Source organism: Balaenoptera ricei, chromosome 8 (genome assembly GCF_028023285.1).
Source record: "Balaenoptera ricei isolate mBalRic1 chromosome 8, mBalRic1.hap2, whole genome shotgun sequence".
NCBI classification, from domain to species: domain Eukaryota; kingdom Metazoa; phylum Chordata; class Mammalia; order Artiodactyla; family Balaenopteridae; genus Balaenoptera; species Balaenoptera ricei.
The window spans coordinates 64,606,164-64,618,676 of NC_082646.1; the positions used below are offsets into that span (position 1 = coordinate 64,606,164).

Here is a 12,513-nt window from a genome sequence, read left to right on the forward strand (position 1 = left end):
GAGCTCCTTGATGGCAAAGCCCGTTTCTTCTCATTTCTATATCCCAGTATCTAGCCCAGGGCCCGACACATGGCTGCCACTTGTTAAACTGGTATATCCCTAGTGCCTAAAATGATGCTGGGTACTAGCAGATGCGGAATAAGCACTTAGGGAACTACTGAAAGCCCCAAAGGAAGTTATATTTCTGGGCGCCAGGAGAAAAAGCTGTGAGAATCCAGCCATAACTCACCTGTTAACCGTTACTTAAAGATGTGGTTTTAATTTTAAGGAAAGAGCTTTCTCTAGAAGTCAAGGATGACTCCAAGACATCTGGCTGAGGTGAATGTTCGTATCAAAAAGACAGAAAGAGGGCAAATTTTTTTAGAGGAGCATTCAGAGTTGTAGGTTTATTCAATAAATGTTTTGAGTGTCTACTATATGTCACTCAAAATATAATGTCAGAAAGAGCTTTCTGGCAATAGTGTGAAAGACCAACTGGAGTAGAGTAAAAGAGATGAGATCCCTGTTGGGAGCAGATGAGTCTCAGACTAGGGCAGCTGTACTGAAATAGTACCAGAATAGCTCTGTCACTGAAGCTAATATCTGTCTGCTAGACCAGTGACCCCTCCACCCACACCCTCATTATCTCAGACAGTGGATGGGTTTGGTGGGCCAAACACCCTCTGTAGGTCTGGCCTAAGATAAAAATCTGTTTTTTCCACTTTACTAGAAAGATGGGATTTGCTAGGCCTTGCTGTCACGTGTTCATGCAGGGATGATGGCTCCAAGTCCTCCCACGACTATCACCCCTGTCAAGCCTGAGTGTGAGGGATGGGCAGCCTGCCTGGGCCAAGTCTGGCTTCACAGTAACTAGTGCACATAAAGGAACCTCCTACTTTTCACATGCCCTGACCATTCTTAAGCCGGATTTCCTTTTTCCGAGTTCCCGAAGAGGCCCAGATTGAAAACTTCCAGGAAATTCCCACAGGTTTAACTTCCTAATCTTCCTCCCACTTCAACCCTCTCCTTCACCCTTCCACTCCCACCCCAAGAGGAAGGAGCTTATCCTGGAGTCAACATCCTCTGCTGAACACTTCCACTCCCTTGGCCAGGGTGGTCGTACATCTGAGTTCTCAGGTCCTCTCCTCTGAGGCCTATTCGGGGCTTGAGGTGAACACTTAAGGGTAATATGTGATCCTGTCCAGAAACAGAGGAATGGAACCTTGTAGGTTCCTAGAGTACCAGATTATTACAGGAAGTTCGCTTCTAGATGTTCACCCTCCCACCCCTGTCAGGTGGTAATCCTTCTCTAAGAAATCCCTGGGGCTCAGTCTCTATGCTAGATATCAAAACTCAATCACCTCTGGGGGCTAGTTTGGAATTACAGGATACATACCTCATATAATCTAGCATTAAAAAAAACAAAACTGTGCTAACCCAACCCAACCCAGATTTAAGAACCAGAAACATACACCATGAATTTACTATCCCACACAGACCAAGCATGTGGCTAGTTCTCATTCTCCAGAAATCCCAAGGGGAGGGGAAAAAAAAATCAGTTTACATATATTCATACAATGAATTTTATCTATTGTGCAAAGAGAGGGTTATCTGGCTCCCAGAAGGTTTTGGGCTCCAATCAGACAGTTCATTTTACAACTCAAGCTCCAGTTCTTCTTAGAGATTAAAAGAGCTCCCAAGGCCTGTGGATCATGGGCACTGATGAGGGCCACATACCCTTTGGCTCCAGTTAAATCTCTGGTGTTTGAACTGTGTGGGAGCTGTGGGTGCTTGCTTCCTGATCCTTCCGCAGCCCCTGAAGCAGCTGGTTTAGGAGTGTGAGGTTGCTGTCTCTGTGAGGAAGGGGCAGGGGTGGGAGGCAGTTCCCTTTATACTCGATCACTGCCATCTTGGCCCGATCCTGCTTATTCCGATTTGGGATCTGCAGCATTCTCGTGTAGCCCCCATTCTGACCTTGGTACCGAGGGACCAGTACGTGAAACAGCTTTGGGATCAAGTCTTTCTCCTGGAAGGGGAGAGTTATCCAGGAGACAGCAGAGTCAGGCACCACCGCAGAGACATTTAACTTTCAGCACTCCCAAAGGTAGGGTCCAAACACACACACACACACACACACACACACACACACACACACACCCCTTCCCTCACCCTCTGATGTGGTAGAGTCAAAATTACACAGAGTGGATCAGTTATAGGCAGTTGTGCAGATTGAGATTCACACTGAATTCAACTTAGGACACAGATCTCTAATTTAGTTCACATTTGTCCATAAGCCTGTGCCTTATCTTAATTCTGCCCAGTTCCCTTTCCTCTAACAACCCCCTCCCACTTAGGGAGCAAAGGATGAGATTTGGGAGGCAGACAGGATGCACTCACCGTGAGCCAGAAGTCAGCCATGCGCATGGCTCGTTCGTTGGTGTCTCCCAGCTTCCCACAGTCGATGAGCTGTGAGGACATAACATCACTGACCCAACCCCAGCAAGAGAGGAGGCCGTCAATCTTACTCCTTAAATGCCGGACTTCAATCTACTCATTTCATACACTAGCAAAGCATCTCGCCAATTCAGGCAACCTCTAACTCCGCAGCCCTAACCAGTCTTCAATGAGAGGGGCCGGAGGAGTAGGTTCAGCTCACTGTATTAGGGGAATCAGCCTTCGGGCACAGCTTACCAGGGCGGTCCCAATTCTTCCCCAACTCCAGCCGGATCCCGCCTCCCCAGGCCAGGCCGGCGAGAGGAACAAGAGGGTCCCACCCCTCACCTTCTCCGCGTAGCCCCTCAGCTCATCCACGCGTGCCCATGACGCCTCGATGCGTTCGTGTCGCACCAGCCCCGTGAGCAAGTTCTGCAGCAGGTGGATGCGGGACTCGGGACCAAGACCCAGGCGGCGGAATACGCGGCCGTGAGAGATGGCAGCGGCGACCGACAGCCGCATGTTCCCAACTTCTTCCAGCCTCTGTGAGGCCGGAACTGGAAACTCCAGGGTAGACGCGGCGGAGAGGCGGAGCTTAGAGGACGCATGCGCCATACTTTGGTGCGTGGTGGACGTGTTTGCGCATGTGTATCAGAGCCTGCCTCGTTGGCAGCCTGGGGGAGGGCGGGGAAGGGGCGTTGACTTCTTCCAGGGGAAGCGAGCCTGGTGGGGTTTGGCCTCCGGTAACGCTCCCTGTCGGCCGGGGAACCAGGCGCCCCCTGGTGTGGAGTGACCCGGCTGTCTGGTTTCTCTGGTGCTGCGTCATTCGTCTTGTGGCCGGTAGGGCGCTGGCAAGGTCCGCCTGGTGTCGGCTAGAAAAGTGAGTACCTGAGGGGAAAGTGCCTGGCGGGGTCCTGGTCCCTCAGGCTGGCTGCCCTGCCCTCCCTGAGGCGCGGCGCGTCCCACACCCTGAGCGTATCATTTTTAAAAGAATATTGTTTTCAGTAGTAATGGTGAAATGAGTGGGATAACAATGATATGAAAGAAACGCAGGTGGTGAAAATTTTCTTTGGTTTAAGTTGTTGACTGAAAAAAAGCACAACATAAAAGTTGAGAGTTATGTTTTATTTGTCAGACAAAACTGAGGACTTAAGCCGGGGACACAGCCGCTCAGATAACTTTGAGAGGCTGCTCTGAAGAGGCAAGGGGTGGGGGTGGGGTGGCGTGGGGACCAGGATACATAGGAGTTTTTGCAGCAAAGACCAGGTAGTTGGAGCATCAAAAAACTACTGTTCATAAAAGAAAACCAGACATCTCAGGTTAAGGAATTTAGCGCTTTTCTATGTATGAGACGATGCAAGAATCTGGGCTCACTGAAATCATTCTTTTGATCTGCACCTCAGCTATTTGGGACCAGTATCCTGTGTTTTCTCATCCTGAGTCTCCTCAGGGTGTGCTGTCCGGGGTGGCTGTAGTGGCTGATGGCTGCAACATCCTTTGTTTACTGATATGGCAGGTGGCATTTTTAGTTCAGAAAGTACATATAATCATCCCGGTTCAAGAAGAATTACCACACTCCAAGGAAAAATAATGGGCTAATACTTTTAAATTACATCAGTGTGTTTTTTTATTTTAAAACGGGAAAACCATACCTATGCATTTATGTGTTAAAGTAATGAACAGTAACATTATAGTTTCTGGTTTTGAGCCTTAGTGTCTGCCGATTTGCAATGACCTAGTCAAAATTGCTCTTTGTTACGGATTCAGATATGTCCCCCACACAAAAAAGATATGCTAAGACCTACTCCACCCCCATATAGCCTGCATCTCCCTCACCCAGTACCTCATGATGTGACTTTATTTGGAAATAGGGTCCTTGCAGATGTAATTAGTTAAGATGAGGTCATACTGGATTAGGGAGGGTGCCTAATCCAAAGTTTCTGATGGCCTTATAAAAAGAACACCTGTGGAGAGACAGAGACACACAGAATGCCATGTGACCCGGAAGGCAGAGATCAGAGTTGCCTAGTTGCAAGCCAAGGATTTCTGGCAAACATCAGAAGCTAAGAGCAAGATATGGAACAGATTCTTCCCTAGATCCTTCAGAGAATGCATGGCCTAGCTGACAGGTTGATTTTGGACTTCTAGCCTTCAGAACTACAAGACAGTAAATTTCTGCTCTGTTTGTGACACTTTGTTACAGAAGCCCTAGACACATATTCATGTTTGTTAGAAAGCATATTTAGATTTGTCATTCTGTCTTCCTCTTAGGTGACCAGAGAACACCTCTTGCTAATTTTAATTTTGAAAAGTTTCTTTTGTCTGAAGCAACATACATGCAAATAGGAAAAGTCTTAAACATATGGATATGTTGGCAGAAATTTATACAAACCACACTTCACAATAAATTCCAGAAATTACAATACTGTCTGTGTCTTGTTTCTTTGGGATCGATTCTTGCAGCTTTCAGTTATCTCCACATTTCACTGTAACATCGTCATCAGAAAATTCATCATAAATTTCTACTGGTAAAAACTTGGGAAGATTTTCTTCTTTGCAAAAGTCAGAGAAAATGAACATTGACACTGGTGTTATTTGACCTATTGCTTTAGAAAAGGAATGTCCATTTGGTCAAAATGTACAGCGTCAAACATTGTTCGTATTTATTTTTTTGGTTATGTGAGGCTGATCTAGGGTGGCCTCGGCCTGCAGCGGCTTGAAGCAGGGTTTCAGTTACCGGCCAGTGATTGAGGTCGGGTCGCGGTGGTGAGAGCGCCGAATCCTAGCCACTAGACCAGTGGTCAGTTACAAGGCCCTGGCCCAATGGCTTTGCAGAAAAAGAATTTCCACAAAGCTGGAAAGTAGTGAAACAAGTAAAGTATTTATTAGGAAAAAAAGAAGTACAGTACGTGTGGATAGACACACGGGTGGGCTTAGAGAGCCGTGCCCTTGTGGCAGTTTAAATCACTTTTATGGGGCATTTCTTCTGTGTTTCCTTTGGCCAATCATTTTGGTTTGTCTGCTTCAGAGTCCATATTGGGTGTATCTTGGGATCTTCCCATGTATGCACACGCATCTCTTAACCAAGATAGATTCTACCGAAGAGGCCTATGGGTAGTGAGCATCAGTTGGCATCAGTTAGCATCACTCCCCTTTCGGCCTCCAAGGAGCCTTTCTGTGCATATGTAGTCGGAGAGGTCTCCTGACGCCGAGAATGAGAAATACGTGCTCTCTTACCTTCTATCTGGGCAGGGCCCAGGCTCCTCTCTCAATTGTCTTGTTATTTCCGTCTTGGAGTATTGGTCCACAGGGAATGAACTTTGACCATTTGCCCCTGGGGTCCCATCTGTCTCCTGCTTCAAGATCATCATCTCTTGTTTGTTCTCCTGGCAGTATTCAAACTTAATTCTTTTTGTCTATGTCAGTTTCTTTACATTTTGTTGGTGCATAGTTAATGGCTTTCTCTACAATTTTTGAGGATTGATGTTCAAGGAACCATTTTAAGCCTTGGTGTCTTACTGTATGTTGTTCAAGGCATATTCTGGCTGTTTGTAGATACTTTTGTGTCTGGTTGATCTCATCTGAAACTTCACCTTAAAACAAAAACAACTCAGGAAAGAAAAATCTCATACAACTAGGACTGTTCATTTTAAATTTATAGTTTTAGAAGCAGGGCTGTGTTCTACCACAAGGGTTGGAGGTACAAAATGTGCCTCAAGTGAGCTTGAAAGATCACAAATTGTTATGAATTTATCAATACTATGAAAAATAATACATGTGGCCGAATCTGACTATGTAACTGATAGTTTTCCAAATTAACTTGCATGTGGAATAAAATGTTTTAGTGGATTAGTTTTAAAAAGTGATAGTTTGAAGCTTACATGTATTTTATTTTAATGCAACAGTAACCATATCAATTGTTTAGAACTTAGACCAACAAAAGATTTTTCTTTGAGGGTTATTATATCACTAACACTGTTTAGCATAGTCATGCAATGTGATAAAAATCAGATTGGCTTTTAGTTAGTTTTATTACTATTTTAAAATTCTTTACAGAAAATTCACCTCCTTATGCTTGCATTGGGCCAGGCTACATCTACCTCCCAACCCTTGGTGCCCACTGGCTTTGAGAGATTTTGGGACTAGGATAATTGCTTTGGTGTCAGAACTACTGTAAATAGAAAAACAAGCCTTCTTCTTTACTCTGAAATAACGGCATCCTCTTCTACTGATGCCTTCATGAAGCAATGTCCTGGGAGCCTGTACAGGGAGCTCAGCAAGTGTTCAATCAGCAATTTAATGATGATGGTGAAAAGCAATTGTCGATTGGACCCCAAGCCAACTTTTTTTAAAAATTAGATTTATTTATTTATTTATATTTTTAAAAAGATCTTTATTGGAGTATAATTGCTTCACAATACTATGTTAGTTTCTCTTGCACAACAGAGCGAATCAGCCACATGCATACACATGTCCCCATATCCCCTCCCTCTTGAGCCTCCCTCCCATCCTCCCTATCCCACCCCTCTAGGTCATCGCAAAGCACTGAGCCGATCTCCCTGTGCTATGCGGCTGCTTCCCACCAACGGACTATTTTACATTCGGTAGTGTATGTATGTCCATGCTACTCTCACTTCGCTCCAGCTTCACCCTCCCACCCCATGTCCTCAAGTCCATTTTCTATGTCTACCTGTTTATTCCTGCCCTGCAACTAGGTTCATCAGAACCTTTTTTTTTTTTTTTAGATTCCATATATATGTGTTAGCATATGGTATTTGTTTTTCTCTTTCTGACTTATTTCACTCTGTATGACAGACTCTAGGTCCATCCACCTCACAAATAACTCAATTTTGTTTCTTTTTATGGCTGAGTAATATTCCATTGTATATATGTCCCACGTCTTCTTTATCCATTCATCTGTCGATGAACATTTAGGTTGCTTCCATGTCCTGGCTATTGTAAATAGTGCTGCAGTGAACATTGTGGTACATGATTCTTTTTGAATTATGGTTTTCTCAGGGTATACGCCCAGTAGTGGGATTGCTGGGTCATATGGTAGTTCTGTTTTTAGTTTTTAAGTAACCTCCATACTGTTCTCCATAGTGGCTGTATCACTTTACATTCCCACCAACAGTTCAAGAGGGTTCGCTTTTCCCCACACGCTCTCCAGGATTTATTGTTTGTAGATTTTTTGATGATGGCTACTCTGACCCGTGTGAGGTGATACCTCATTGTAGTTTTGATTTGTATTTCTCTAATGATTAGTGATGTTGAGCATCTTTTCATGTGTTTGTTGGCAATCTGTATATCTTCTTTGGAGAAATGTCTATTTAGGTCTTCTGCCCATTTTTGGATTGGGTTGTTTGTTTTTTTGATATTGAGCTGCATGAGCTGCTTGTATATTTTGGAGATTAATTCTTTGTCAGTTGCTTTATTTGTAAATATTTTCTCCTATTCTGAGAGTTGTCTTTTCATCTTGTTTATGTTTTCCTTTGCTGTGCAAAAGCTTTTAAGTTTCATTAGGTGCCATTTGTTTATTTTAGTCTTTATTTCCATTTCTCTAGGAGGTGGGTCAAAAAGGATCTTGCTGTGATTTATGTCATAAAGTGTTCTGCCTATGTTTTCCTCTAAGAGTTTGATAGTGTCTGGCCTTACATTTAGGTCTTTAATCCATTTTGCGTTTATTTTTGTGTATGGTGTTAGGGAGTGTTCTAATTTCATTCTTTTATATGTAGCCGTCCAGTTTTCCCAGCACCACTTATTGAAGAGACTGTCTTTTCTCTATTGTATATTCTTACCTCCTTTATCAAAAATAAGGTGACCATATGTGCATGGGTTTATCTCTGGGCTTTCTATCCTGTTCCATTGATCTATATTTCTGTTTTTGTGCCAGTACCATACTCTCTTGATTAATGTAGCTTTGTAGTACAGTCTGAAGTCCGGGAGCCTGATTCCTCCAGCTCCATTTTTCTTTCTCAAGATTGCTTTGGCTATTCGGGGTCTTTTGTGTTTCCATACACATTGTGCAATTTTTTGTTCTAGTTCTGTGAAAAATGCCAGTGGTAGTTTGATAGGGATGGCATTGAATATGTAGATTGCTTTGGGTAGTATAGTCATTTTCACAATGTTGATTCTTCCAATCTAAGAACATGGTATATCTCTCCATCTGTTTATATCATCTTTAATTTCTTTCATTAGTGTCTTATAGTTTTCTGCATACAGGTCTTTTGTCTCCTTAAGCAGGTTTATTCCTCGGTATTTTATTCTTTTTGTTGCAGTGGTAAATGGGAGTGTTTCCTTAATTTCTCTTTCAGATTTTTTATCATTAGTGTATAGGAATGCAAGGGATTTCTGTGCATTAATTGTGTATCCTGCTACTTTACCAAATTCATTGATTAGCTCTAGTAGTTTTCTGGTAGCGTCTTTAGGATTGTCTATGTATCATATCATATCATCTGCAAACAGTGACAGCTTTACTTCTTTTCCTATTTGGATTCCTTTTATTTCTTTTTCTTCTCTGATTGTTGTGGCTAAAACTGTCAAAACTATGTTGAATAATAGTGGTGAGAGTGGGCATCCTTGTCTTGTCCCTGATCTTAGTGGAAATGGTTTCAGTTTTTCACCATTGAGGACGATGTTGGCTGTGGGTTTGTCATATATGGCTTTTATTATGTTGAGGCAAGTTCCCGCTATGCCTACTTTCTGGAGGGTTTTTATCATAAATGGGTGTTGAATTTTGTCGAAAGCTTCTTCTGCATCTATTGAGATGATCATATGGTTTTTATCCTTCAATTTGTTAATATGGTGTATCACATTGATTGGTTTGTGTATATTGAAGAATCCTTGCATTCCTGGGATAAACCCCACTTGCTCATGGTCTATGATTCTTTTAATGCGCTGTTGGATTCTGTTTGCTAGTATTTTGTTGAGGATTTTTGCATCTATGTTCATCAGTAATATTGGCCTGTAGTTTTCTTTCTTTGTGATATCTTTTTCTGGTTTTGGTATCAGGGTGATGGTGGCCTCGTAGAATGAGTTTGGGAGTGTTCCTCCCTCTGCTATATTTTGGAAGAGTTTGAGAAGGATAGGTGTTAGCTCTTCTCTAAATGTTTGATAGAATTTGCCTGTGAAGCCATGTGGTCCTGGGCTTTTGTTTGTTTGAAGATTTTTAAACACAGTCTGAATTTCAGTCCTTGTGATTGGTCTGGTCATATTTTCGTTTCTTCCTGGTTCAGTCTTGGAAGGTTGTGCTTTTCTAAGAATTTGTCCATTTCTTCCAGGTTGTCCATTTTATTGGCATATAGTTGCTTGTAGTAATCTCTCACGATCCTTTGTATTTCTGCAGTGTCAGTTGTTACTTCTCCTTTTTCATTTCTAATTCTATTGATTTGAGTCTTCTCCCTTTTTTTCTTGATGAGTCTGGCTGATGGTTTATCAGTTTTGTTTTTCTTCTCAAAGAACCAGTTTTTAGTTTTATTTACCTTTGCTATTGTTTCCTTCATTTCTTTTTCATTTCTTTTTGATCTGATCTTGTATGATTTCTTTCCTTCTGCTAACTTCGGTGTTTTTTTGTTCTTCTTTCTCTAATTGCTTTAGGTGTAAAGTTAGGTTGTTTATTTGAGATGTTTCTTGTTTCTTGAGGTAGGATTGTATTGCTATAAACTTCCCTCTTAGAACTGCTTTTGCTGCATCCCATAGGTTTTGGGTCGTCATGTTTTCATTGTCATTTGTTTCTAGTTATATTTGATTTCCTCTTTGATTTCTTCAGTGATCTTTTGGTAATTAAGTAGTGTATTGTTTAGCCTTCGTGTGTTTGTATTTTTTACAGATTTTTCCTTGTAATTGATATCTAGTCTCAGAGCATTGTGGTCGGAAAAGATACTTGATACGATTTCAATTTTCTTAAATTTACCAAAGCTTGATTTGTGACCCAAGATATGATCTATCCTGGAGAATGTTCCATGAGCCCTTGAGAAGAACGTGTATTCTGTTGTTTCTGGGTAGAATGTCCTATAAATATCAATTAAGTCCATCTTGTTTAATGTATCATTTAAAGCTTGTGTTTCCTTATTTATTTTCACTTTGGATGATCTGTCCACTGGTGAAAGTGGGATGTTAAAGTCCCCTATACTATGATTGTGTTACTGTCAATTCCCCTTTTATGGCTGTTAGCATTTGCCTTATATATTGAGGTGCTCCTGTGTTGGGTGCATAAATATTTACAATTGTTATATCTTCTTCTTGGATCGATCCCTTGATCGTTATATAGTGTCCTTCTTTGTCTCTTGTAATAGTCTTTATCTTAAAGCCTATTTTGTCTGATACAAGAATTGTTACTCCAGCTTTCTTTTGATTTCCATTTGCATGGAATATCTTTTTCCATCCCCTCACTTTCAGTCTGTATGTGTCCCTAGGTCTGAAGTGGGTTTCTTGTATACAGCATATGTATGGGTCTTGTTTGTGTATCCATTCAGCCAGTCTGTGTCTTTTGGTTGGAGCATTTAATCCATTTACATTTAAGGTAATTATCAATATGTATATTCCTTTTATCATTTTCTTAATTGTTTTGGGTTTGTTATTGTAGGTCTTTTCCTTCTCTTGTGTTTCCTGCCTAGAGAAGTTCTTTTAGCATTTGTTGTAAAGCTTGTTTTGTGGTGCTGAATTCTCTTTGCTTTTGCTTGTCTGTAAACGTTTTAATTTCTCCGTCAAATCTGAAAGAGATCCTTGTTGGGTAGAGTAATCTTGGTTGTAGGTTTTTCCCTTTCATCACTTTAAATATGTCCTGCCACTCCCTTCTGGCTTACAGAGTTTCTGCTGAAAGATCAGCTGTTAACCTTATGGGGATTCCCTTGTATATTATTTGTTGTTTTTTCCTGCTGCTTTTAATATTTTTTCTTTGTGTTTAATTTTTGATAGTTTGATTAATATGTGTCTTGGTGTGTTTCTCCTTGGTTTTATCCTGTATGGTACTCTCTGCGCTTCTTGGACTTGATTAACTATTTCCTTTCCCATGTTAGGGAAGTTTTCAACTATAATCTCTTCAAATGTTTTCTCAGTCCCTTTCTTTTTCTCTTTTTCTTCTGGGACCCCTATAATTCGAATGTTGGTGCTTTTAATGTTGTCCCAGAGGTCTCTGAGACTGTCCTCACTTCTTTTCATTCTTTTTTCTTTGTTCTGTGGTAGTTATTTCCACTGTTTTATCTTCCAGGTCACTTATCTGTTCTTCTGCCTCAGTTATTCTGCTATTGATGCCTTCTAGAGAATTTTTAATTTCATTTATTGTGTTGTTCATCATTGTTTGTTTGCTCATTAGTTCTTCTAGGTCCTTGTTATACATTTCTTGTATTTTCTCCATTCTATTTCCAAAATTTTGGATCATCTTTACTGTCCTTACTCTGAATTCTTTTTCAGGTAGACTGCCTATTTCCTCTTTATTTGTTTGGTCTGGTGGGTTTTTACCTTGCTCCTTCATCTGCTGTGTGTTTCTCTGTCTTCTCATTTTGCTTAACTTACTGTGTTTGGAGTCTCCTTTTCACAGGCTGCAGGTTCATATTTCCTGTTGTTTTTGGTGTCTGCCCCCAGTGGCTAAGGTTAGTCCAGTGGGTTGTGTAGGCTTCCTGGTGTAGGGGACTAGTGCCTGTGTTCTGGTGGATGAGGCTGGATCTTGTCTGTCTGGTGGGCAGGTCCATGTTTGATGGTGTATTTTGGGCTGTGTGTGACCTTATTATGATTTTAGGCAGCCTCTCTGCTAATGGGTGGGGTTGTGTTCATGTCTTGCTAGTTGTTTGGCATAGGGTGTCCAGCACTGTAGCTTGCTGGTCGTGTGTGGAGCTGGGGCTTAGTATTGAACTGGAGATCTCTGGGAGAGCTTTCGCCATTTGATATTATGTGGAGCCGGGAGGTCTCTGGTGGACCAATGTCCTGAACTCAGCTCTCCCACTTCAGAGGCACTGGCCTGACACACAGCCGGAGCACCAAGACCCTGTCAGCCACGTGGCTCAGAAGAAAGGGGAGACATAAAGAATGAAAGAAGGAAAGAAGGAAAAGAAAAGAAAGTTATTAAAATAAAAACTAAAAACGAATTATTAACATAATTTTTTA

At 41.7% G+C, this 12,513-nt stretch overlaps 2 protein-coding genes across 3 annotated transcripts in view; one reads left to right on the forward strand and one right to left on the reverse strand.

The window, feature by feature from the left end:
* Positions 1–1,544: 1,544 nt before the first annotated feature.
* MRPL17 (mitochondrial ribosomal protein L17) lies at positions 1,545–2,983 on the reverse strand. Its single transcript, XM_059931008.1, has 3 exons — positions 2,761–2,983; positions 2,377–2,445; positions 1,545–2,005 (listed from the first exon to the last, which is right to left on the reverse strand). The coding sequence occupies exons 1-3, from the start codon at positions 2,932–2,934 to the stop codon at positions 1,730–1,732; spliced, it is 519 nt and encodes a 172-aa protein (XP_059786991.1). The 5' UTR covers positions 2,935–2,983; the 3' UTR covers positions 1,545–1,729.
* Positions 2,984–3,131: 148 nt separating this feature from the next.
* Positions 3,132–12,513, forward strand: part of ZNF215 (zinc finger protein 215) — a 284,622-nt gene continuing 275,240 nt past the window's right edge. For both annotated transcript variants that reach the window (XR_009504635.1, XM_059931013.1), the window contains exon 1: positions 3,132–3,292. The gene's annotated coding sequence lies outside the window, so the exon portion shown is untranslated. The remainder of the gene's footprint in view (positions 3,293–12,513) is intronic.

Bases quoted from the DNA above. Each gene is read 5' to 3' on its own strand.
- MRPL17 (XM_059931008.1), bottom strand. From the start codon at position 2,934: ATGCGGCTGTCGGTCGCCGCTGCCATCTCTCACGGCCGCGTATTCCGC. The intron at 2,446-2,760 runs GTGAGGGGTGGG...ATGTCCTCACAG, and splicing joins TGAGGGGCTACGCGGAGAAG to CTCATCGACTGTGGGAAGCT. The intron at 2,006-2,376 runs GTGAGTGCATCC...CTCCCCTTCCAG, and splicing joins TGGCTGACTTCTGGCTCACG to GAGAAAGACTTGATCCCAAA.